This window comes from Triticum aestivum, chromosome 6A (genome assembly GCF_018294505.1).
Source record: "Triticum aestivum cultivar Chinese Spring chromosome 6A, IWGSC CS RefSeq v2.1, whole genome shotgun sequence".
Lineage (NCBI taxonomy): Eukaryota > Viridiplantae > Streptophyta > Magnoliopsida > Poales > Poaceae > Triticum > Triticum aestivum.
Genome location: NC_057809.1, coordinates 72,022,485 through 72,049,757, shown reverse-complemented (window position 1 = coordinate 72,049,757; position 27,273 = coordinate 72,022,485). Strand labels below are relative to the sequence as shown.

At 47.1% G+C, this 27,273-nt stretch overlaps 2 protein-coding genes across 2 annotated transcripts; one reads left to right on the top strand and one right to left on the bottom strand.

Moving 5' to 3' along the window:
* Positions 1–17,827: 17,827 nt before the first annotated feature.
* On the top strand, positions 17,828–19,943 carry LOC123132113 (signal recognition particle receptor subunit alpha). The gene has a single exon (XM_044551871.1). The coding sequence runs from the start codon at positions 17,922–17,924 to the stop codon at positions 19,758–19,760; it is 1,839 nt and encodes a 612-aa protein (XP_044407806.1). The 5' UTR covers positions 17,828–17,921; the 3' UTR covers positions 19,761–19,943.
* Positions 19,944–22,916: 2,973 nt separating this feature from the next.
* On the bottom strand, positions 22,917–25,622 carry LOC123130311 (protein Rf1, mitochondrial). Its single transcript, XM_044550234.1, has 2 exons — positions 25,015–25,622; positions 22,917–24,925 (listed from the first exon to the last, which is right to left on the bottom strand). Exon 2 carries the CDS (start codon positions 24,810–24,812, stop codon positions 23,301–23,303), a length of 1,512 nt encoding a protein of 503 aa, XP_044406169.1. The 5' UTR covers positions 24,813–24,925; positions 25,015–25,622; the 3' UTR covers positions 22,917–23,300.
* Between the last annotated feature and the right edge of the window lie 1,651 nt (positions 25,623–27,273).

Sequence of the window (27,273 nt, the reverse complement as noted above, 5' to 3'; positions counted from 1 at the left end):
ATCACTGCTACCCAGCAGTTGATCTTCCTTACCTCGGAAGTATTACCATCTCTTTTTGTCAAGAATGTGGTGAGAATTTCACCACCTCTTAATAATTCTTGATATCATAATACTTCTTGCCATCTTCGTTCATTCTTTGGTCCCCGTATTGTTTTCAACCGAAATACCGACAATGGAGCTATGACGTGTGAATTCAAAACTTCTAACAACCCTATTGCTTTGAAGTGAATGGGCGATAGTTCATTCTAAGTCCTTCGCTAATTGAATCACCATTCTGACATTGGTCGTGCAACCCAACCCATATTTCGGGCGCACCTTTCAACCAATGTTTAATTGTGTATGTTTTCCTCGAGCATACTTCCTTATATCATTTGATCTGACAAATGTTATCTCCTTGTTCACTTAATGGTGGAAATCCATCTTTTGGGAATCTCGGTGAATTGCCATTGAGTTCACCAGACACCTCCTTGTCCTCTCCTTGGGTTAATGATGGACTCTTATTAACGGAAATCACTTCATAGTTCATTTCCCCGAGAATCTTACAATGTCATCTCGTCAATTTGCGTTGCACCTTTTCTTCTCAGGTATCCTAAGTCTGAGGTATCCTGACACCAATCGGATCTGAATCTCGGTCAGATATGATGGTTGGGACAACTTTCCAAGAGTCATGATGTTGATCCTTTGATGACCCGGTAACATGATGTCATGCCTAGCACCCCCCCCCTCGTCTGGAGGACCTATCATTATAGATTCCTTTTCAGCAAGGTTATCCATTCATCCATGAGGAAATTGTAAGACTATTCTACAAGTTATTCCTGATGGATCCTTCGTGTTTCCAAAGTTTGATCTTCACCTGAAGACCATGTCAATGCTACCTCGAAGCATGTCAATGGTACTCCGATTTTCAACAGGAACATTTGAAGCACGATGCTAAATTTTGTTTATCATTTATCCTAACACCGTTGTATGGGTAATATCATGAGATTCCTCCCCCCCCCCCTTACCTAAATGGTTGTCTACTTTATATCCTGTCATGGATATCTTGCTCTGCTTGTCCTTGGGAAGGATATACCCTTGAAATATGTGTTTAAACATATTTTCCTTTCCATTGTTCTGTTTAATCTGATGATCATATTTTTCTTCCATTGGTTTGTTTAAACCTTTTCTATGATCTATATGATATAAGCAGTAATAATCCACTGCTTGTGCAAACACCTCGATGTACAACTTTGTCTGTAAGACCCTGTTTCTAGTGTTGATGACATTTCGGTAGCCACCGACGGACGGGAACTTTGCCTATTGGTCCGCCTCGTCCAACGAGCAGGAAAATGGTTCTCTTCGTCCCTCGCCCTTGGTATCGACATTGTTGCCGACTTAATCGACAGGCTACCCTCTGACATGCCTTGCTTGCATGATCGCGCAAGACGTCTCCGCCCTTCCTACTTTTAACCCACATGGTGGGCCCATAACCCACAGTTCCACCAGGATCGAAACCTAACTCTCCTGTACACCCTCATGTTTCCAAAGTTATTCCTCGCGCGTGGACTCGTATGAAATTCATGAGCCACCTACCGATGAGATCATCAATTCTGGTATCAAACGCAATACTTACTCTCGCTACTCTGAACCCCTTTCTCACTCTGGTTCAGACTTCGAGCAACTATCTATCCGCTTGGAACCTCTTATTGTACCTTCGTACCTTACTCTCGATGTATTTCATATGTTCAACTCGAGAGATAATCTTATACTCATTCATGGGTTAACCCCAGATTGTTTCCCTCAAAAACATTATGTCGTAGTGAACTACCCCTTATCCTTTCGTAGGTACGATGGAGTTCCCGAAGAAATGATGACAAGTTTATCATGATGCATTGGAATAAAGAATTGAAGACATCAACGAAAGGGATTAACTTCTTCGAGAAGATCCGTTAGAATATCGTAACCAGAACTTTCCCCCCTTACTCCCCTCTTAAATCTCGGGACGAGATTTCTTGTAGTGGAGGAGAATTGTGACGCCCGGGTATTTAAGCTACAGTGAACCTCTGCTAATGATGCCACGTCACCTCGTTTACTGTTGGTAAACTCGTGTTAGTTCAAAACGATTCAAATTCAAATTTAAAATATAGGCAAACAACAAAAGTTTTCAAATAATAAAACTAAAATGTTCTGGTTGTGCCAAATAATGCGTAGGTAATTATGGTGGAGAAACCACACTTGTATAAAATATGTAAATACTCAAAATGAATATAATAGTAGCAAAACAATTAGTTAAATGATTATAAAATAATAAACAATTACAAATGGTTTTATATTAGGTGCCAAGTTAATTGCGGTAGTGGCATAAGTATTAAAAATATTTTAGGTGCAACTTGGTTTTTCATAAACACCGAAATTTAATAAAACAGAAAAGAAGAAAAGAAATAAAATAGAAAAACAAACTAACAAAAAAAAAAAGAAACCCCCCAAACCCCCGGGCCAACCGACCCAGCTAGCCAACCGGCCGGCCCAGTCGGCCAGCCCACCCCGGCCGGCCCACCTCTCCCCGCATAACCCCCACCCCCCGACCGAACCCTAGCCTCGTCACCCCACTCACCCGCACGATCCCCACCTCTCCTCTCGCCCCCACTCCCCCCCCCCCGATCCAATCGGGATCGGGCCCGAACCCATCGCCGCCTCCCCGACGCATCACCGGCGCCGCCCCGCCCGTCGCTCGCCGTTGTCCTCATCCCCTCCCCCTTTCCTGGACCGGAAGGGGCCCCCCCTCCGTCGCCGCCGCGCCAACCCCCGCCGTCGCCGCCTGCCCTCGCTCAAGGGCCCGGCCCCGTGCCCCTGACGCCATTCCGGCGCAGCCCCGCCACCTCATCACCGTCGCTGGACCTCGCCGTACGCCACCATCACCGCACGAAGGCCTCGCCGTCGCCGGACCTCCCCACCGGGCCTCCTCATCTCCTCCCCGTCGGACTGCCTCCCCGCCACCGTTGCCGAACCGTCCCCGTCCTCCTCCCCGCCGGACCACATCGAGCCTCGCCGCCACCTCTGCTCGCCAACGCCGGTGAGGGCCGCACCCTCCTCGTCTCCTCTCTACCCCGTGTGCCACGACCTCATCCGTCGCTCGACGTTGCCACCTGACCCACGCGCCGGATGCACCCAGTGCATGCGCCCGCGCCCGCCGGCGGTGCCCTGTCCGCTGCTGTTGCGGCCCGCGCGCTGCCTGCGCCCCACCTCGGCGCCTCGCCCCGCGGCCATCTCCGCCTTCCCCTCGCCGCGCCGGGGGTGCGCCTTCGCCACCGCACACGCGCCCCGCGCCCGTGCCTCTGCACGCGGCCGCTCGCCCCGTCCCCCCCCCCCGCACACCGCCCTACGCGGCCGCCATCGGCCGAGGCCATGGCCTCGACGACCCTGCTGGGCGAGCGCCCGTGCCCCCGCCCGATAACCCGTCGCCCGCACCCAGCGCCCACGCCCGCCCGTTAGCGCCCGAACCCGCTAGGCCCCCTGGGGCCAATGACATGGGGGTCCCACCCCAGAACGTTAAAAAAAATGCTAATTAATTAATTAATTAACTAAGTTAATTAACTTAATTAATCATGTTTAATTAACCTAATTAATCTGTTAATTAAACTAACTAGGTTAATTAGTTAACAGTCAATGACTAACAGACCCCACATGTCAGGTTGACCAAGTCAACTCTGTTGACTGCTGATGTCAGCATGACATCATGCTGATGTCATTAATCTGTTTTTTGAATTAATTAAATATTTAATTAAATTCCAAAAATTAATAAAATCTTTAAAAAAATCATATCTTTTAATCCGTAACTCGGATTAAAATATTTTCAACATGAAAGTTGCTCAGAACGACGAGACGAATCCGGATACGCAGCCCGTTCGTTCGCCACACATCCCTAACCTATCGAACTCGCAACTTTCCCCCTCCGGCTCCTCTGCCCGAAAACGCGAAACACCGGGAATACTTTCCCGGATGTTTCCCCCCTTAACCGGTACCACCTCATACCACGTTAGGGCACACCTAGCACCGCTCATTGTCACGTCACGCATCGTCGTGTTTATGTTTGCATTGTATTCATTGTTTCTTCCCCCTCTTATCTCCGGTAGACTACGAGACCGACGCTGATGCCACCGAGTACGACTACGTCACCGACGACCCCTCCTTGTCTGAGCAACCAGGCAAGCCCCCCCTTTGATCACCAGATATCGCCTACTCTTCTCTATACTGCTTGCATTAGAGTAGTGTAGCATGTTACTGCTTTCAGTTAATCCTATACTGCTGCATAGCCTGTCCTTGCTACTACTGTTGTTACCTTTACCTGCTATCCTATTGCTTAGTATAGGATGCTAGTGTTCCATCGGTGACCCTACACTCTTGTCCGTCTGCCATGCTATACTATTGGGCTGTGATCACTTCGGGAGGTGATCACGGGCATATACGATATACTTTACACAGTTACATTACCTGTGATACTGTTCGAAGATGGGGGCTGAAGGGGCAGGTGGCTCCATCCCGGTAGAGGTGGGTCTGGGTTCCCGATGGCCCCCGACTGTTACTATGGCGGAGCGGCAGGGCAGGTTGAGACCACCTAGGAGACAGGTGGGCCTGGCCCTGTTCGGCGTTCGCGGATATTTAACACGCTTAACGAGATCTTGGTATTTGATCTGAGTTGGCTACGAGCCTATACGCACTAACCCTCTACGCGGGAGTAGTTATGGGTATCCCGGCGTCGTGGTATCAGCCGAAGCATTTCGTGACGTCAGCGACTGAGCGGCGCGCGCCGGGTTGGACTGTGTTAACGCAACTTCCTTTGTAATGGAGGTTGCTAGGTCTGCTCACCGGCCGCGTACGCAACGTGCGGGTGTGCTAAGGGCGATGGGCCCAGACCCCTGTGCGCTTAGGTTTAGACCGGCGTGCTGACCTCTCCGTTGAGCCTAGGTGGGGCTGCGACATGTTGATCTTCCGCGGCCAGGCATGACCCAGGAAAGTGTGTCCGGCCAAATGGGATCAAGCGTGCTGGGTAAGTTGGTGCACCCCTGCAGGGAAGTTAATCTATTCGAATAGCCGTGATCTTCGGTAACAGGACGACTTGGAGTTGTACCTTGACCTTATGACAACTAGAACCGGATACTTAATAAAACACACCCTTCCAAGTTCCACAGACAACCCGGTGATCGCTTTTCCACAGGGCAACGAGGGGAGGATCGCCGGGTAGGATTATGCTATGCGATGCTACTGGAGATGCTACTTGGAGATGCTACTTGGAGGACTTCAATCTACTCTCTTCTACATGCTGCAAGACGGAGGCTGCCAGAAGCGTAGTCTTCGACAGGATTAGCTATCCCCCTCTTATTCTAGCATTCTGCAGTTCAGTCCACCGATATGTCCCTTTACACTTATACCCATGCATATGTAGTGTAGCTCCTTGCTTGCGAGTACTTTGGATGAGTACTCACGGTTGCTTTCTCCCCACTTTTTTTCCCTTTCCTTTCTTTCTGGTTGTCGCAACCAGATGCTGGAGTCCAGGAGCCAGACGCCACCGTCGACGATGACTCCTACTACACCGGAGGTGCCTACTACTACGTGCAGCCCGCTGACGACGACCAGGAGTAGTTAGGAGGATCCCAGGCAGGAGGCCTGCGCCTCTTTCGATCTGTATCCCAGTTTGTGCTAGCCTTCTTCAGGCAAACTTGTTTAACTTATGTCTGTACTCAGATATTGTTGCTTCCGCTGACTCGTCTATGATCGAGCACTTGTATTCGAGCCCTCGAGGCCCCTGGCTTGTATTATGATGCTTGTATGACTTATTTATGTTTTAGAGTTGTGTTGTGATATCTTCCCGTGAGTCCCTGATCTTGATCGTACACATTTGCATGCATGATTAGTGTACGATTGAATCGGGGGCGTCACAGCCGCTTTAGAGCAACTCCGTGTAACCTCACATGATGTAAAGAACAGATACCCCGCTTTAGCTGAGGTTCTGGTTTATTATATTTAATCATAATATATACATTGTCGTAATATGTACATAAGCATAGCCAATGGCTCAGGTATAATAAGGCCGAAGATGAGCTATGTTCCACGGCCTGTTGGTCTCCTCCTCTGATGTGCGTGAGTCTTTATGCTCTCGAATATCGATCAGATAGTACGACCCATTGTGCAGATTCTTGCTAACCACGAAAGGCCCCTCCCAAGGTGGGGATAGCTTATGCATATCAGTCTGATCTTGGATGAGCCGAAGCACCAAATCTCCTTCCTGAAAGGTTCTGGTTCTGACTCGGCGACTATGATAACGACGAAGATCCTGCTGGTAAATCGCCGACCGGGCGGCTGCGATGTCACGCTCTTCATCCAACCGGTCCAGAGCATCTTGTCGTGCTGTCTTGTTGTCCGCTTCAATATAAGCCGTCACACGAGGTGAATCATGACGGATATCACTAGGGAGAACCGCCTCCGCTCCATAAACCATGAAGAACGGTGTGTATCCTGTTGATCTGTTGGGTGTTGTATTGATGCTCCATAACACAGATGGTAATTCTTCTACCCAACAACCCGGCGTTCTCTGCAAAGGAACCATGAGCCGGGGCTTGATGCCTCTCAAGATCTCTTTATTAGCTCTTTCTGCTTGACTATTGGACTGTGGGTGTGCCACTGATGAAACGTCGAGCCGGATGTGCTCCCGTTCGCAGAACTCCTTCATGGCACCTTTGGACAAATTGGTACCATTATCTGTAATGATACTGTGCGGAAAGCCAAACCAGAAAATCACCTTTTTGATGAATTGAACCGCCGTGGCCACATCACACTTGCTAACAGGTTCTGCCTCCACCCACTTTGTAAACTTGTCAACCGCCACTAGGAGGTGGGTCTTCTTATCTTTGGACCTTTTGAAAGGCCCAACCATATCCAGCCCCCAAGTCGCAAACAGCCAAGTAATTGGAATCATTCTCAATTCTTGAGCCAGTACATGAGCATGTCTTGAAAACCTTTGGCAACCATCACATTGTCTAACCAGATCCTTCGCATCAGCATGGGCAGTTAACCAATAGAAGCCATGGCGAAACGCTTTAGCCACCAGAGACTTTGAACCGGCGTGGTGACCACAATCTCCTTCGTGGATCTCACGCAAAATTTCACGGCCTTCTTCAGGAGACACGCAGCATTGAAAAGCTCCTGATACACTGCAATGATGCAACTCTCCGTTGATGATAGCCATGGACTTGGATCGCCGGATTATCTGTCGGGCCAGAATCTCATCCTCTGGCAACTCGCCCCGGTTCTTGTACGCCAGATAAGGAAGCGTCCAATCCGTAATAACATGAAGAGCTGCCACAAATTGAGCCTCCAGATCAGGAATAGCCAAATCCTCTTCACCAGGGATCTTGACCGACGGGTTGTGCAGCACATCCAGAAAAACATTGGGCGGGACCAGTTTGCGCTGAGAGCCCAGCCGGCTTAAAGCGTCCGCCGCTTCATTTTTCCGCCGGTCCACGTGGTCCACCTGATAGCCTTTGAAATAACCTGCAATAATATCCACCTCATGACGATATGCTGCCATGAGTGGGTCCTTGGAGTCCCAAGTGCCAGACACCTGCTAAGCCACAAGGTCCGAGTCACCGAAGCACTTAACTCGACTTAGATTCATCTCCTTAGCCATCCGGAGACCATGGAGCAAGGCTTCATACTCAGCTGCATTGTTAGTACAAGGGAACATTAAGCGGAGAACATAACAAAACTTATCACCTTGTTGGGAAGTTAATACGACTCCAGCCCTCAAGCCTTCCAATTGCCTGGATCCGTCAAAATGGATGGTCCAATACGTATGATCCGGCTTTTCTTTAGGTGCTTGCATTTCCGTCCAATCATTGATGAAATCAACAAGTGCTTGAGACTTAACCGCTGTCCGAGGCACATACTTCAAACTGTACGGCCCCAGCTCTATAGCCCACTTTGCAATCCGGCCAGTTGCTTCCCGGTTCTGGATGATATCTCCCAAAGGAGCAGAACTGACCATCGTAATTGGGTGCCCTTGGAAGTATTGTTTAAGCTTCCGGCTTGCCATAAAAACTCCATACACCAGCTTCTGCCAATGTGGATACCTTTGCTTGGACTCAATTAGTACCTCGCTGATATAATAGACCGGTCGTTGAACCGGATGCTCCTTACCTGCCTCCTTTCGCTCCACCACAATAGCCACGCTGACCGCCCGAGCATTGGCAGCAACATATAGCAGCAATGGCTCCTTGTCAATGGGAGCGGCGAGCACCGGCAGATTGGCCAATTGCCGCTTTAAGTCCTCAAACGCTTCATCAGCGACGGAACTCCAGACAAACTGATATGTCTTTTTCAACATCTGATACAACGGGATTGCCTTCTCACCAAGACGACTGATAAACCGGCTTAATGCTGCAATCCGGCCCGCCAGTCGTGGAACATCATTGATAAATTTTGGTTTAGCCAGGGAGGTGATGGCTATGATCTTCTCCGGATTAGCCTCAATTCCCCTGTTGGACACCAAAAAACCCAATAGCTTGCCCGCCGGTACACCAAAGACACACTTGTCTGGATTAAGCATCATCTTGTATGTCCTCAGGTTATCAAAGGTTTCCTTCAAATCATCAATCAAAGTCTCCTTCTCCCTAGACTTAACCACGATATCATCCACGTAAGCATGTACATTACAGCCGATTTGCTTGTGAAGACAATTTTGTACACACCGTTGATAAGTTGCCTGGGCACTCTTGAGCCCGAAGGGCATAGACACATAGCAGAAGGCTCCAAAGGGAGTTATAAATGCCATCTTCTCCTGGTCCTTAACTGCCATTTTGATCTGATGATAGCCAGAATATGCATCCAAAAAACTTAAACGCTCACAACCCGCCGTAGCATCAATAATTTGATCAATACGGGGGAGGGCAAAAGGATCTGCTGGACAAGCTTTATTAAGATCTGTGTAATCCACACACATGCGCCGGGTGCCGTTTTTCTTGAGGACCAGCACCGGATTGGCAAGCCACTCAGGGTGAAAAACTTCAACAATAAAGCCAGCTGCTAAGAGCCTGGCTACCTCTTCTCCAATCGCCTTGCGTCTTTCTTCGTTAAACCGGCGGAGGAACTGTTTCACCGGTTTATATTTAGGATCCACATTAAGTGTGTGCTCAGCGAGTTGCCTCGGTACACCTGGCATGTCAGAGGGCTTCCATGCAAAAATGTCCCGATTCTCACGGATGAACTCGATGAGCGCGCTTTCCTATTTCGGATCCAAGTTGGCACTGATGCTGAACTGCTTGGACGAATCGCCAGGTACGAAGTCAACAAGCTTAGTTTCTGCTGCCGATTTGAACTTCAGGGCCGGATCATGCTCCGTAGTTGGCTTCTTCAACGGAGTCATGTCCGCCGGATCAACATTGTCTTTATAATACTTCAACTCCTCGGTGGCACAGACCGACTCTGCATAGGCCGCATCTCCTTCCTCACACTCCAAAGCGATTTTGCGGCTTCCGTGAACCGTTATTGTCCCCTTGTGACCCGGCATCTTGAGCTGCAAATACACATAACAGGGCCGAGCCATAAACTTGGCGTAGGCCGATCGCCCAAACAGGGCATGATATGGACTTTGGATTTTCACCACTTCAAACGTCAATGTCTCCGACCTGGAATCATGATCATCCCCAAAGGCCACTTCCAGAGCTATCTTACCAACGGGATATGCTGATCTGCCAGGCACTACACCGTGGAATACTGTATTAGACGGTTTGAGATTCTTATCTGTTAGTCCCATACGACGGAAGGTCTCATAGTACAGGATGTTAATGCTGCTCCCTCCATCCATGAGCACCTTGGTGAACTTGTAACCTCCCACCTGAGGCGCCACCACCAGAGCCAACTGACCCGGATTATCGACCTGGGGAGGGTGATCTTCTCTGCTCCATATGATTGGCTGTTCAGACCAACGTAGATAACGGGGTATGGCCGGTTCAACAGAGTTGACCGCCCGCCTCTGAACCTTCCGGTCTCGCTTGTCCAAGCTAGTGGTGAAGACATGGTACTGCCCATTACTCAACTGCTTTGGGTTGCTCTGGTAACCTGACTGTTGCTGCTGTTGGTTGTAACCACCCTGGTTGTTCTGACTATTTTGACCATTATGTCCGCCCGGATTACCATTGAATCCTGAACCGGAACTTCCTCCACCGTAACCCGGCCCGGATCCTGAGCCACCGCCAGATTCGTGATCATACCGGAAATTATTAGAATTCTTGAACTCCTGCATAATAAAGCAATCCTTCCAAAGGTGGTTTGCTGGCGCCTCCTTCGTCCCATGTCTTGGACAGGGCTGGCTTAGCAGATAGTTTAGGCGGTTTGGGTTAGGGTTGGGTGCTCCATTACGATTTTTCGGTCTACCCTTGCGTCGCTGGCCATTGTCCTGTGCGTTGGTATTAGCCACAAAGTCCATGTTACCATCCGCTTTACGCTTGCCTCCACCACCATTGCCTGCCCAGTGATGCTGCTGACCTTTGGAGCTGCTGTTCTTCTTCCCTTTCCCTGTCTTGTCATCATCAGATTCGGGATCCTTGGTACTATCAGAATCAGCATATTTCACCAAAGCGGCCATGAGGGTCCCCATGTCGGTGCAATGACGCTTCATCCGTCCCAACTTCAGCTTCAGGGGCCCAAACCGGCAGTTGCCTTCTAGGGTTAATACTGCGGTGTCAGCGTTGATGCGGTCTGAGGAGTGCAACACTTGTGAAACCCGGCGCACCCAATGAGTCGTTGATTCTCCTTCCTCCTGGACGCATGCAGCTAAGTCCACTATCGACATAGGCTGTTTACAGGTATCCTTGAAATTGCTGATAAACCGGGCTCGTAATTGGGCCCATGAACTGATAGAATTAGCCGGCAAGCTTTTTAACCAAGTACGGGCCGTTCCTTCAAGCATCATGGTGAAGTATTTCGCACACGCCGCGTCATCCACATCAAGCATCTCCATGGCCATCTCATAGCTCTCCACCCATGTCTCTGGAGGTTGATCCGCCGTGTAATTTGGTACCTTGCGCGGGCCTTTGAAATCCTTGGGCAGGCGCACGTTGCGTAAAGCGGGGATAAGGCAAGGCACCCCCAAAGAACTAGAAGTAACACCAGGTTCAGTCAAGGTGGTTGGACGAACCGGCGTGAGCTGCCGAGCCTGATGTTGTGTGGCTAACTCGGCCTCCCTGCGCGCGCGGGCCCGGTCCACTACTCCCTGAGCGTTATCAGCACCACCCGCCGGGTTGTTGTCACGGGGTGCTCCACGTCGTTCATTACTCGACACTGCTGGTTCATCCATATGTCTGCTATAGCTCCGGCTTGGACGGGGGGTCGAGTGGATCCGGTCACGGCTGTATGAGTACGCTTCCTGTTGGGCCAAAGCTGTCCTCAGAAGTTCCTTGACCCGTCGCGTCTCTACTGCCTGTAGTGAGTCACCTTCAATTGGAATGGCCTCCAGCCGTGCAGCGGTGGCAACAAGATTGTCCATTGGGTTGGAGTAGTGACCCGGAGGTGTTAAAGCGGCCTGAGGTATAACAGTGTTTTGACAAGGCGGGTCCATCTAACGAGGCTGAACCGGTGCACCGGTCCCAGGGGCTTCTGTCTGGTTTCCCTCCAGCGGATTGCCGGTTCTTGGTCCTGGAGTGTTGAAAAGGTCTCTGGCCTCGAAAACCGGAGGTAAACGGGATAGGTGCTTCCTCCTCATGACTTCATGCGACGCGCTCTGGTCCAACATAAGCCTGTAGGCTTGTGCGTGTAAAGTGGCCCGCTCTGTGGCCATCCCGGTGTCCTCAGCCGCCAGATCCGCCTTGGCATGGGTGATCTGTTCCTTTACCTTTGCAACCTCCGCGTTGTGAACGTCCTGATCCGGCGGATTAACTTCCGCCATAAGCACAGCCAACGCATCAAATAGCTCTGATAGAACCCGAGCCGGCGGGCGCACAGGGCCTCCTGCCCCGCCAGTCGTCACCACTGCTGAACCAGAGATCATTGCCGCAGCTGTCGAAGAATGAAGTGCTGCTTGTGTTCCGGCCATGAATATTCCAACCCGGTTGGGCAGATCAGAGGGGTCCGGAATACTATTGCCATCGGAACAGCCCCCAATCCGGCCGTCTTGTAGCTGATAAAGAGATTCGGTTTCTCCGGTCGATGACTCATCATCGGAATAAACGACGGTATCGCCGCGAGATTCCGATCCACCCTCATAACTTCCTCCATGGATGACTCCCACGAAGGCACGTTTCATGGCCGGTTTAACCCGGGCGGATTGCGCACGCTGAGCCGTCTTGAAGAGGTCGGCGTAGATGTCCGGCTCAGGGCCCGGTTCACCGATCTTGCCAATGAAAACGTGAATGCCACCAAAGGGGACCCGGTACCCGTACTCAATTGAACCGGCCTTGGGGCCCCAGCCTGCGTCGTCGATGTAGAGCTTGACGCGACGACTCTTAGTCATCCGGCCTACAGCGTAGCCCTCGAGTCCTTCAAAGCGGCCCTCCAAGAACCGGAAACCATCATGCGATAGCCCCACGGTGGGCGCCAACTGTCATGGTTTTGTCACGGTAGATGTCCTAGAGAAAGGACTTAGTCATGGAGCCATCGCGACGGGTTAGCTTGAAGGGGTTAAAGCGGACATAGGGACGCAAGAGAGTTTATACTAGTTCGGCCCCTTCGATGAAGGTAAAAGCCTACGTCTAGTTGTGATGGAATTGATGGGGTTTCGATGACTAGGGAGCAAACAAGCTTCGCCTATGTCTCGAGTTGTTGTCTGTTGTCCTTAAACCGCCGCCGGGTCGTCCCCTTATATACACGGGTGACACCCGTCAGTTCACAGAGTCCCAACACCGGTCGATATTCGTATCCGGGTTGGTCTCTCCTTATTCCTAACTTACAATACAAGCTTATATACAACTTCCGGTTCACAGCTACAAGTCTTGAACCGGCTACGGGCCTTAGGCCCTCATCTGCCTTCTTGGGCTTTATCACTTCTAGAACTACTGATGAAGTTGACCCGGCCCAGATAGGCCGGTTTACGCCCAGGAGTAATATCCTCAACAAGACGGTTGACTTTCCCCAAAACCCTAATCCCCGATAATTTTTGGCACACTTTGGCGCATCATAACCCCCTCATCGTAGCTCCGATTCGTGTGTGTAGCATATCAAAATGTTTGTCTCGACGAGTACATCATTTCATCTGATTGCATCATTTTCATTTGAGCTCATCTTGATGCCCGAAATGCTATTGGAAGAGGGCTATGTGATGATTATGTCAGATCTGTTTCAGCAAATGCCCTTTTGTCATTTTTGCCATGATTAATGTGTGCATGCTATGATCCTGAGCTCTAAATGTGTTTTGAAGAATGCCATGCCATCTTTACAGGGGTGTATGCCATGTATTTTTGTGATCTTTTTGGTGACTAGCACAAACATGCAAAGTAGCTTACTCAATGATGCTGATTTCAGGGACTTAGAATTTCACAAAGTCCTTGCCCTGTCTTTATTTTTATGCCATATGTTCATGGTGTTTCCTAGTGATCCGTGCCTCTTTTGAGGATGATCAGTAAGGATGTTTTGTAGATAATGTTGTGCTCTATCCATCCATGTCTTTGTTTGCAATTATGGAGCACCCTAGCTTGAGTCAATCGAGCTCTACTTTTGCTATAAAATGTTCCTAGCAGATTGTTAACATGTTTTGCAATTTTGCCATGCCTTGCTTTGCCATGATATGTTCCTGTAGCATGTAGTTACCATGCTCTAGACATTGCTTCCTGATGATAAATTCTTGACTTGTGTTAATTTCACCAAGTCTGAAACCTGTTATCTTTTGTAATTTTGCCATGCTTGTTTGAACCTGTTAATGAGTGAACTAGCCATAGCTCAATGTTCATCTTTTGTCAAGCATCATGAGTGGATCCCTGCCATGTATTTTGTTGTCATGTTTGAGTGCATTACTTATTTATCTTGATGCATTTAGAAGGCTACTTGTTGTTTATCGCAGACCGGTGCCATATTTGTTTTGCTTGCCATTTCCAAACCGTGCATCCGATTCCGGTGATCTTTATATCGATTTTGACCGAAATCAACTCCCCTTTCCAGTGGCACTCTTGGATTTCCAAGTTGAGGCCAGGTTCAATCTTTCCTTTCCAAATCTTGCATATGCATCACATACCGCATCCCGCATATCATACCATGTTTGCATCATGTTGCTTGAGCATTGCACGTGGTTGATTGTGTTCCTTTTTGCTTGTTGTTATTGCTTGGGTAGAGCCGGGAGACGAGTTCGTGATCGAGGAGCCCGTTGAGTTGGCTTACGAGGATCAAGGCAACTATGAGAAGTTTGCAGGCAAGATGACCATACCCTCGAAATCACTTCTATCTTTGCTTGCTAGATGCTCGCTCTTTTGCTATGCCTATGCTACGATACCTACCACTTGCTTATCATGCCTCCCACATTGCCATGTCAAACCTCTCACCCACCTTGTCCTAGCAAACCGTTGTTTGGCTATGTTACCGCTTTGCTCAGCCCCTCTTATAGCGTTGCTAGTTGCAGGTGAAGATTGGAGTTCATTCCTTGTTGGAACTTGTTTATTGTTGGGATATCACTGTATTATCTTGTTTATCTTAATGCACCTATATACTTGGTAAAGGGTGGAAGGCTCGGCCTTATGCCTGGTGTTTTGTTCCACTCTTGTCGCCCTAGTTTCCGTCATATCGGTGTTATGTTCCCGGATTTTGCGTTCCTTACACGGTTGGGTTATAATGGGAACCCCTTGACAGTTCGCCTTGAATAAAACTCTTCCAGCATGGCCCAACATTGTTTTACCATTCGCCACCTAGCCTTTTTCCCTTGGGTTTCACGGACTCAAGGGTCATCTTTATTTTAACCCCCTCCCGGGCCAGTGCTTCTCTAAGTGTTGGTCCAACTGAGCGATGTTCGGGGCTACCAGGGGCAACTCTGGGCTGGCCTACCCGACGTCTGGCTCATCTGAGTGTGCCCTGAGAACGAGATATGTGCAGCTCCTATCGGGATTTGTCGGAACATTCGCGTGGCTTTGCTGGTTTAGTTTTACCATTGTCGAGGATGTCTTGTAACCGGGATGCCAGTCTGATCGGATTGTCTTGGGAGAAGGAATATCCTTCGTTGATCGTGAGAGCTTGTGATGGGCTAAGTTGGGACTCCCCTGCAGGGATTTGAACTTTCGAAAGTCGTGCCCGCGGTTATGGGCAGATGGGAATTTGTTAATGTCCGGTTGTAGATAACCTGAAACTTTACTTAATTAAAATGCACCAACCATGTGTGTAACCGTGATGGTCTCTTCTCGGCAGAGTCCGGGAAGTGAACACGGTGTTGGAGTAATGCTTGACGTAGGTGGTTCTAGGATCACTTCTTGATCATAGTTGTTCGACCGTGCCTTTGCCTTCTCTTCTCGCTCTCTTTTGCGAATATGTTAGCCACCATATATGCTAGTCGCTTGCTGCAGCTGCACAACATACCTTTACCTTACCTATAAGCTTAAATAGTCTTGATCGCGAGGGTGTGAGATTGCCGAGTCCCCGTGAGTCACAGTTTACTTCCAAAACCAGATGCAGGGACTGATGATACCGCTCCAGATGATATGACCGAGCTCAAGTGGGAATTCGATGAAGACTCTCGTCGTTACTACGTACGTGTCTTTCCCGGATGATCAGTAGTGGTGCCCAGTTGGGGCGATCGGGGACTTTGTCGCATTTAGGGGTTGATCTTTACTTTGGTTCCGTAGTCGGACCTTGAGTGTATTGGATGAATGTAATGACTTATTTATGCAATTGTGTGACGTGGCGAGTGTAAGCCAACTATGTACCTTTCCCCTTTATTTATGTACATGGGTTGTTTGCGAAGATTACCTCACTTGCGACATTGCTTTCAATATGGTTATGCCTCTAAGTCGTGCTTCGACACGTGGGAGATATAGCCGCATCAAGGGCGTTACATGAGACCACTCGGATCCACATGACACGTCGGATTTTTAAAAGAGGACCAAAGTATGAAGGTCTACGTTCCAAGGCAAGCCAAGCCAATGAATAATAGGATATAGCCATAGTAGCACCCAATCATATGATCCACACACACACATGCACGCAACATTGTCCATATGATGGTGCAAATCACAGGGTGTGAGAAAGGGCAGGCGCGTTGTGAAGCTATTGGAGAGGAAATCATGGCAAAAAAACTATTTTCAGGTTAAAACATACATGTCTATGAATGGGATCGGAGTTATCGGTGCTAGGTGAATGGATGGGGTATCTCACATAAAAAGCTTAACACAAAAAAATGTAGAGGATAGCCAAGTACATGTCTATGAATTAACTTGGGATTATTGGGAGATGTTTGAGTGATGAACAAGGCATGAATCGACTTGGATCATATCTGTATTTGCTATTTAGTTTATAGTTTTGGAACATGGCTTAGTGAGGTTCTCAACTGGGTAGGCTGAAAATACCAAAATACATCATGAGTATTTTTCTAAACTATTTCCAGGTTAATGTACATGTGATAATAATATAACTATTTCTAATGTTTTAAAAGGACACATATATAATTTTGAACCGGGAGAAGAGATATCATAATATTAGACCTGCATGTTTTTATTCAATTTTCTGTTTCATTTTTTTATCAATTCTAGCAAAATATGGGGTTTAGGATTTTTCTTGCAGAAGAACAGGTTTAAATGGGTTTCATCGAAAATAAATTGTGATAAATATTTTTGAAGTGGTGATCACATGTCATGGTTAGTAAGATAATTTGATGACTTATTTATCACATTTCTAACAGTTGTTCTATTATGGTTGTAATTATTCAGCAAGATCCAAATAAAGAAGTAATAAAAGTCAATAAGAAGCAAATAACAACCATGTTTGTATCAACTTTGGATTTTATATTCATTATAATAAAGATATAGATGTTGCAAATAACAAAATGTGGCAGAGGGCAATCTTATTAAAAGCATTTGTCTTGCATATTCTTTTTAACGCGGAAAATACTTCCAAACTATTTATCAACTGGTATAGTAGTAGAGTGAACCAATATGGTTGGATCGTTAGGAAGGTAGTGGTATCCCTAGCCCATCGAAGTTCAAATCTTAGATTTGACATTGATGCTCGCATTTTCCTGTATTTATTTGAGGGCTTGCGGCGATGTGTGTTCAGTGAAAGCAGACGTTCTCGTCGACTACAAAGACGTCTGTGGCGACTTCGTCAATCTCAACGGTTCAGTCCCTCGGAGGTGCTCATAGGCATAGAGTGTGCATGTCTGTGTTCATAGAGATGAGTGTATGTGCGTATGTACAAGCGTCTGCGTTTGTATTGCATTCAAAAAAACTTTTATAGCAGTACAAATAACATCAGAAGTAACATGAATTATATTCAGGTTCATATATTACCTAGTAACGTCTACCATCACTGGTGCGAGCCAAGGAGGCACCATCGTCATTCGCTCCTTCCTTATCAGAGACAGGTAAAACTTGTTATACTAGATAATTAAACTATTGATGTAGAAAAACCATGGAAGTCTCGATGGTGTAGAACTAGGATTGGTTTAACTTGTCTTAATTTAGGATTAATAACCAAATTCATTTTTTCTACCTTTTTTGAGGAAATCCGATTTTGGAGTACTGTATTCAAATTCGTTCTCTTTTACCCGAAAAAAAAATCGTTCTTTACCAAAGTATATTCAAATTCGGATAGACTGAGAATGTCCGAGTCCGGGTCAGGGTACGTCTGTTTCGGCGCTACATAGCCCAGGCCCAGCCCAGCCCTAGCCCCACGCCTCCCCAGTCTTCCGATTCAGTTCGCGCGATAGGTAATCAGTTCGCCGCCGCGGACAATCCCAGGGTTTCCGCCGCCAAATCACCGGCGAGATGTTGGAGGAGCTGCTCATCTTCACGCGCGGCGGCCTCATCCTGTGGTCGCTGGCCGGCGCCGCCGCTGCGCTGAAGGGCTCCCCGATCGACGCACTCATCCGGTCCTTCCTCCTCGAGGGCCGCTCAGCCTCCGCCGGGGCCGGCGCCGGCTTCACCCACGGCCCGCACGCGCTCAGGTGGACCTACGACAACGCGCTCGGGCTCGTCTTCGTCGCCGTCTACAGGCGGGTGCTCCACCTGCTGTACGTCGACGACCTCCTGGCCGCCGTCAGCGCGAAATTCGCGCGGATCTACAACCCGAGCCGCGTGTCCTACGACGAGTTCGGGGAGAGGTTCCGGCAGCTCCATCTCGAGGCCGAGGCGCGCGCGTCCCGTCCGCCCCCCGTCTCCGCGAAGCCTGCTCCAGCTTCATCCCCTGGCGCTCTCCAGCCCCATGGTGGCGTTGGCGGCGGTGGTGGTGGTGGTGGTGGTGGTGAGAAGATGGGTGATGAGTCTGGGAAGGATGACTCCGATGGTGAGCCTTCCAGGCAGGCCAAGCACAGCTCAGCAGCAGATGGTAGCTTCAATGGTGTGGAAGAGAATTCTCATGCCGGCAATGGTGGTGTTGTTGTGGAAAGGGAGGAGGAAGGAGGTCCCAACAATGGGGCTTTTAATTTTGAAAACATAACAAAATTCCTTTTTCCACGCAATGATAAAGACAAGCGGAATAAACCTGTGCACAAGGATAAGAAGAAACCGAGACCAGGGAGAGACAAGAAACCTGTACCCAAGGATAAGAAACCATCCGAGAAGAAGTTGGATTATTCCAACCCGGCGGTTCATGGCGGAGGGGCTGGGGAGCAGACGGCTGTCAACCAGGGGAAGAGCATGATGGATAAGGATGAAGCGGTGAGGAGCACAGCAAAGGATGGGTGGTTCTCCTCAATGTTCAGGAGCATTGCAGGTAGTAATGCAGAACTGAAGGAGTCTGATCTGCAACCTGCACTCAAATCTCTGAAAGACCGGCTCATGACCAAGAATGTAGCCGAGGAAATTGCAGAGAAGCTCTGTGAATCAGTCGCAGCCAGCCTCCTAGGCAAGAAGCTTGGATCGTTCACACGGATATCCTCTTCTGTTCAGGCAGCTATGGAAGAGGCTCTGGTTCGCATTTTGACCCCAAGGCGATCTATTGACGTACTGAGAGATGTTCATGCTGCCAAGGACCGTGGCACGCCGTATGTCATCGTCTTTGTTGGGGTTAATGGGGTAGGCAAATCCACTAACCTCGCAAAGGTTGCTTATTGGCTTCTTCAGCATGATCTTAGTGTCACGCTGGCAGCATGTGACACCTTTAGATCTGGCGCTGTTGAGCAGCTGCGCACACATGCTCGCAGGCTTCAGATTCCAATATTTGAGAAAGGATACGAAAGGGATCCAGCTGTAGTGGCGAAGGGTGCGATTCAGGAAGCCACCCGGAACAAATCAGACGTCGTTCTTGTCGACACCGCAGGGCGTATGCAAGACAATGAGCCACTCATGAGGGCACTCTCCAAGCTCATCAATCTCAATAACCCGGACCTGGTTTTGTTTGTGGGAGAAGCGCTGGTGGGAAATGATGCTGTTGATCAGCTCACCAAGTTTAGCCAGAAACTGACAGACCTTTCCACTGCTCCCACTGCTAGATCGATAGATGGCATCCTGCTTACCAAGTTTGACACCATTGATGACAAGGTTGGAGCAGCGCTTTCCATGGTGTATGTATCTGGAGCTCCTGTCATGTTCGTTGGCTGTGGTCAGTCTTACACTGACCTCAAGAAGCTCAACGTAAAATCCATTGTCAATACCCTCCTGGAGTGAATGCTGCGTGCTGCACTCGGATATTTAGTTCCTAAATAACCTTCTTTTATCTGTTTAAATATCCATTACTTTGTCGTTATCGTTAACAATTATGTGTAATTCATGGTTTGATACTTATGTAAGGGCTGGAAATAGAAATTTCTGTGTGTTACTTCTAAGATAATAATTTTCCATGTGTGATCATTTGATTCTTGTTTACTTGCTAGTTAAGATTACATGCAATTATTGTTTACTTGACCTTTGGCGCAAGAAGATTATGGTATAAGTGTACTTGAGCTCAGAGTAACAGTTGGTGTGCTGTTCACTTCTTTCCTTCAAGTGCTACAGTAAAATCTATTACTATCGTTTTTGTAATCTTCTCTCCGATGTTCTTTTGTGCATGAACTATTTGATCATCCTAATTTTGGCTAACAACATTTTTATTTTCTTTCTCTATGGAAATGACGAGCATTGCATAAGGTTTTTTCATTTTATCCTACTGCGTGCAGTCACGCCTACTGAAGTTGTCGCTTCAGTTCTGGTACTTTATCGCTTCAGTTTTTTGGTGCTTTGTCGCTTCACTTTCAGTCATACTTTCTTTCTCTATCTGTACAATTTTGGTGCTTTGTGGCTTCAGTTTCAGTCGTACCTCTTCTGCACATACTAAATTGTCTGGTGAGGATGCCACATGTAAGATATAGCAAATGGATTAATTTTCTGCTATACAATAGGGATATTACAAGCAGGTAGCCCGTAGAGGCCTAACCGTCCTTCACCCGACTCCCCGCCATGATTGCTTTATCTTCATCATCACTCTGTCAGCTGCATTTCACTGTAATACTGACTTTATGACTTGGTATATCAGCTTGCGACAACGGTAGTACATTGTGATGTTTTCAGATTTTCTTGAAGTTTCCTGATGCTCATCTAGCTCTGGGTGCTTGCCCCGAGAGCATGCTGGAACTCGGCTCCGTTCTCCTGGCTGTTTTCTCATCATATGGTTTGGAAAATTTGGGCCAAAGGAACTGGTTGGCCTTGGGTCTTCAGTAAAAATAGCATGGGATAGGTACATGGATCAGTCGTGAAAAAAAGATAGAAAGAAAAAAACTATCACTAGCATGAAACTGTTATCATGAGTGAGAATTTTAGAATGTTTTGAGGACGCAGCAAGCGTAGAACCATAAACTGTGTGCTGCAATCGCATATTTACTTCATAAATAAGCATTGTTATCTTTTTAAATCTCCATGACTTTGCCGTTGTCACTGATAATTATGTGTAATTCATGGTTTGCTACTTATGTAAGGGCTGGAACTAGAAATTTTTGTGTTACTTTTAAGAAATTTTCATGTATATTCATTTGGCTCTTATTTACTTGCTAGTTAAGATTACAAGAAATTATTGTCTACTCAATCTTTGGAGCAAGAGGATTATGGTACAAATTTCAGTTGAGCTCAAAGTAACAGATGCATGTGGTTCAATTATTTTGTTTTGATACAAAGTGCTAGCAAAATTTATTTTCATCTTTTGTAAAAGAGAGGATCGACTGTGTGCAATCAAGCCTACTGAAACTTGTTGAGTGCCAATTCCATTGATGAAACAGATGATATTCTGAACAATTTTGGTTCTTTGTCGCTTCAGGCTGAAGCTTGCAATCTGTATCCAGTTCGCTTTATTTGCCAACCTCTTGTACGCATAATAAATTTTCTTGTGCTAAGCACGGATCATGCAAATGAATTAATTTTCTGCTATACAATAGAGGCGACATCCTGATAACAGTGTCAGTCTTCCCTCACCTGACTCCCCCTGTGATCCCTCTCCCCTCATCGTCAGTCTGTCAGCTTACATTGTGATGTTATCAGATGTTTCTCAAAGTTCCCTTATGCTCCTGTATCACTGAATATCCAAGTTGCAAATTCTATCGGATCATGTTGGAACTCGGCTCCGTTCTCCAGATTGATTACGTATCATACTCATAGATTGCAAGTGTGTGCCAAAGGAATGGTTCCAAAAACAAAGTGTGCCAAAGGGACTAATCTAAATATATAGCATAGGATGGCTACATGGATCAGTTGTATAATCAAGTTAGAAAGAAGAAACTGTCACTAGACATGAAATTGTAATCAAATGGGCTCCAGAAATAAGAGAAATGCATGCAGATATAATGGCAAAGGCTATGCAATGAGAATTTCAGAATGTTTTGAAGAGACAGCAAGCTTGCAACCATAAACTTCTGGAGCAGAGCAGTCTAGAAAGCACCCTCCATTAATTACTTCGAATTATAAGCACATGAAAAAAATAGGGGATTCAGTCTCAACAGACACCTTTTTCATAGTTGAATTGGCATATTGTCTTTCAGAGAGCTGCTTTAGTCATGGAATATTCCTTCGTGGACACTAGACAGGATTATCAATGAACTGAACATCCTCAAATAATAAGCCATCTCACACCGGATAAATTGTTCAGATGCACGCATTTGGTAGCCTCATCGAGACTTCTGCAATATTATCCAGACATCAACATTTTCTGATTTTAGTATAGCTGAGTAACATTATTATCGTGCATCACATGTTGCTCAATTCTATGGTAATCACAGAGGTATGTTTAGTATACCAAATAGATGTTTTTATCTGTGAATATCAGTAAGTATCACAGAGCGAATAGGTGTTTTAATCTCTGACTATCAGTGAGTATCACAGAGCGAGAACTTCAAGCCTTTGTAGCAAAACAGTATTGTAAGGGCAAGAACTGTACCAAATGAGAGTTGTCCTTTGGTGAGATCTGTTTCCGAACCTGTGGTGTATACACAGCACCGTCGCCGGGCAACTAAGTAAAACTCAATTGGCAATCAATGTCAACAAAAAACACATTATCTTTTCATTTTGTCAAGCTAATCTGGATCTGACAGAAAAAAATACATTGGGTTAATACGTATACGCCAAAAACACCATTATATTTTCAGTTCCATCAGATCAGCTATCTAATCAGGCAACAGTCTAGTAATTTGCAATTACTTAGTGTACTTTGATGCTGACATGCAACATTTACCAAAGAACAAACTGAAGCACCAATCTGAATTACCATTTAGCTTCTTACTTAGATCAGCAGTTTAACTATCAAGTCAATGTGCCAGTAAAAGTAACACATGAAACAGTAAGAAGTTTTTGCTGCGACAATAATTGAAATAATGCAACAAAGTTCTCCATCCAATATGATGCCAGAAACATAAATTGTAAGATACAGGCTAACACTTTTGCCCAGCATCGATTCTTCCATTTTTGCAACAGCCACCGAGAAGTGCTGCATAATTAAACTAGGCCTCACACCAACCGGTACCATAGCATTAGGTATTCTGAAAGCTTCTTCCATCTTGGCAACTAGGAAATATCCACTGGTAACTGAAGTAAATGTAATAGCATCAGGCCTCTCACCAGTGGGTTTAACCAAGTCAAAGATAATGTATCCTTCCATTACCATTACCCCTCTGCAGCCTATGACCAATATTCTTGTTCTTCATTTCGGTAACCAATTCTTTGAATCACCATGACGAAAATAGCCCTGGATCATGCACCTGTAAATAGTTGTGTCATGAGGTACCCTGAATCAATTCTTTGGCTTTTCCGTGGTCTAGGATGGATACCCTTGGTCTTCATTTCAGTAGTCAATACCTTTGCTTTCAAGAAATCACCATGATTTAAGTAACCCTGAATCATGCACCTGTAAACAGTTGAGTTACGTGGTACTCCCATATCGATCATCTCATTGAATTTTTCCATAGCATCATCCATCATGCCCACTCTGCAATACCCGGTTATCACAGCTAAATATGTGACTTCATCAGGGTTCACTCCCTGCTTCAACATGTCTTTGAAGAAAAGCATAGCTACATCCATCATTCCACACTTAGCATATGCATTAATCAGTATGTTTAAACAATGGAGATCGGGTACAATACCGTCTCTTGCCATCAGCTCACAGAGATCAGTCATTTCAACAAGGGATCCTTCTTTAGCGTACCCATAAAGCATAATAGAGTATGACACTATATTAGGTTTATGGCCCTTCTCAGGCATGGAATAAAAAAATTCTGCAGCTTCTTTGATTTTTCCATGCTTGCAAAGGTAGTCCATGACTGTGTTGCAGGTAAAAACAGTTGGTTTGACACCTTGACTTCTCAATTTTTCCAACAACCTAACGACCTCTTCAAACTGGCCTGAAATGGAATATCCATGGATCAGGCTAGTATATGTAAAAATATCCGGTCGAACACCATTACCAACCATTTGTCGAAGGGCCACCTCTGCCTTGTCCATTGCTCCTGCTTTGCACAATGCATCGATAATGGAGCTATACGTCACCACATTAGGCACGACCCCCTGCTGCATCATTTCATGGAATAGAGAGCATGCTTTGCTTAGTTCACCCTCCTTAATTAAGCCATTGATTACCCTGTTGTATGCCACCAATCCAGGGTAGTGGTCAGCTCCCTTTTTGGCCTTCATCCGGAGCAGGTCAAGTGCACATTGGCTCCTCCCATTGTCACATAAGCTCTTAATAATTATTGAGTAGGAGATGCTATCAGGCAGCTCAGGCATCCTGTAGAGCAGCATGTTGAGGGCCTCCTCCATCTGCATCATGTCACAGAGGCACTTCAATAGGCTGTTGAAGGTGATGATGTCCGCCTTGATGCCTGTCTTGAGGAGGAAGCCGAAGAAGGCGGGACCTAGGTCAGGGTGGCGCGAGCGGCAGCAGCAGTCAATTAGTATGTTGTAGGTGTAAATGTTGGGCTCTATCACCCGGCGGCCCTCTCGAGCCATGCGGTTGAAGAGAGCAATGGCTAGAGCAGGGCCGTCGGTGCAGGCAGCGGAGGGCAGCGCACGCGCGAGGGCGGCAAATAAGCCATTGAGTGCGAACGCTGATACCGGAACGGTTTGGCGCAGCAATTTGTCGAACAGTTGGTGTGCGCGCTCCGGCTGGAGCGTCCCAGAGCCCAGATGATCCTTGAGTTTGTTTAGCAGCTGGTTGGCGCGTGAGGAGACGGTGCTGGAGGACGAGCCGGGTCGGACGCGTGGCATTGCCGCAGATTAGGAGGTCTTGCTCCTTCCTCCGGCGGCGAATGTCAGACACTCAGCCCAACTTGGAACTAGACTGAACTTCCTTTCCAGGCTTAGGAGCAGATCCTGTAAATCTGTAACCAAATTCAGATGGGCTGCCAAATCATTTTGCTTTCTACTCAACGGTCGAACCTTCAGCACAGAAATCCAAGCTTGGACTCACCGAAACATGCAGTTTCCACTCTCCTGGTAGCAGGCCGTGGGGGTTCTCTTCTCGCAACAATGCCGGAGACCGGGGTGAGGGTGAGAGGAATGCAGTCGCGGCGCAGCGCAGGGTCCGTCCTACCGGTGCCCTTCGCGGTGGTGGCCGGCGTCCTCGTCGGTGGATGGCGCGGAGCGAAGCCGGCGCTCGGAAGAAGATGGTACATCCATGAGATGAGGAAGAGAGATAGCGATGGAGGAAGTGGGCAGCGACGGCGTGTTGCCTGGCAGGCGGGCAGAGTGGGGGGAGTGGGTTGAAGCAACAGAGAAAACACACGAGGAAACCAACCATCCTCAAGCATAGGACATGAATTGATGGGTTTGCAAGGCGGCCTTTGCTGCCCTGCTTGAAAGTACGGCGGGTAGCAAGAGGCGCTGTCAAGATGACCAAGACCTTATCATAAGCATGAACACCTCTAGTACTGATAGCATAGAGGTTAGGGGTGATTTAGATATGAGTGTGGCATGTAAAAGAGTGTGTGTTGAGAGAGTTGAAACTGTAGTAGGCTTAGATGGGTCTACTGTGCATGTAACAGAGGAAGTAGATGGTGGTGAGGAGGTGGTTGAGGGTAGAAGGAGAGAATCTGTAGGGGAGGAGAGAGATGTTGAGGACACTGCCAAGGAAGCTACCGGCCCTGGGGCTGCCGGTCAACTGACGGGCGCGCTTGACGACGCCCGTCAGGAGCCATGAAAATGATATGTTGGAACTGTCGAGGGTTGGGTCGCCCTCGGACAGTCCAAGAGCTTGTCTGTCTCACTAAGACACATCGACCCAATGTTATCTTTCTTTCCGAAACAAGGCAAAATAAAGAATATGTTGAGAGTTTGCGGTATCGCTTGGGTATGAAAAATGTTTTCTCTGTTTCTGTGCCAGGCAAAGGTGGTGGACTAGCGGTATTTTGGGATGATCTGTACACTTTGGAGTTGAACAAATATGGTGAACACTTCATCGACATGTACATTTGCAATGGTGCTGGAAGTAAATGGAGAAGTACATTTGTCTATGGGGAACCGAAGGCGAGCCAAAGGTATGTGATGTGGGAGCTGTTAAGACGAATTAAACCTCTTGGGGCTGGGCCGTGGTTTATGGTTGGGGATTTTAATGAGGCAATGTGGCAGAATGAGCACTTTTCTCGGATTAAGCGAGCGCAAAAACTTATGGCTAATTTTCGTGAAGTTCTCTTTGATTGCAACCTATTTGATTTGGGTTTCCACGGAGTTCCTTGGACTTACAATAATAAGCAGGAAGGCAATAAAAACGTGAATGTTAGGCTAGACCGTGCGGTCGCTTGCCCTCAATGGTCTTCTATTTTTCCCAACTGCAAGGTCTCTCATATTATTAGTTCCAAATCTGATCATTGTCCTATTCTTATTGAATTGATGGGTGCCTCTCGCTCCAGTCCTTTTGTTAAACAGTTGAAATATGAAGCGTACTGGGAGAGAGAGGAAGCGGAACTGAAAGTACATATTGAATCATGCTGGAACAAAAGTTTGCACGTCAATGATCTGGGAGATGTGGCAAATAATTTGGACAAGATGATGAAATCTCTTCATGGTTGGAGTAAGGTTCACATAGGCTATCTGCCAAAAAAGCTTGAAGCTGCGCGTAACAGGTTAAATGTGCTATTTAAGAGAAATGATCATAATGCAATAGAGGAGAGGAAGAAAATACTATCAGAGATGGATGAGCTCCTAATAAAGGAAAAATTATGTGGAAGCAGAGATCATGTTTGGACAAAATGAGATGGGGGGGATAGGAATACTAAATTTTTCATAGGAAAGCCACTTGGCGAGCGAAGAAGAATAATATTTCTGCTATTAAAAGAAGCGATGGATCTCTGTCTCAGGATATGGATGAAATCAAAGGTATCGCTAACTTATTTTTCAAGAACCTGTACTGTTGTGATCATACAGTTAACCCATCTCGTATTATTCCACTTGTTAAACCGTTGGTGAATGATGAAATGAATGAGAAGTTATGCAAACAATTTTCTGAGCAAGAAATTAGTGACGCACTTTTTCAAATTGGGCCTTTGAAGGCGCCAGGACCTGATGGGTTTCCAGCCAGATTCTTCCAGAGGAACTGGGGTTTGTTAAAGGAAGATATCGTTCGTGCCGTACAGCAATTTTTTCTTTCAGGAATTATGCCCGAAGGGATTAATGATACTACCATTGTTCTTATACCGAAAGTGAAGAATCCCCAAGAGATGAAGGATTTTCG

Excerpts from the sequence above, each read along its gene's own strand:
- LOC123132113 (XM_044551871.1), top strand. The coding sequence starts at position 17,922 with ATGTTGGAGGAGCTGCTCATCTTCACGCGCGGCGGCCTCATCCTGTGG.
- LOC123130311 (XM_044550234.1), bottom strand. The coding sequence starts at position 24,812 with ATGCCACGCGTCCGACCCGGCTCGTCCTCCAGCACCGTCTCCTCACGC.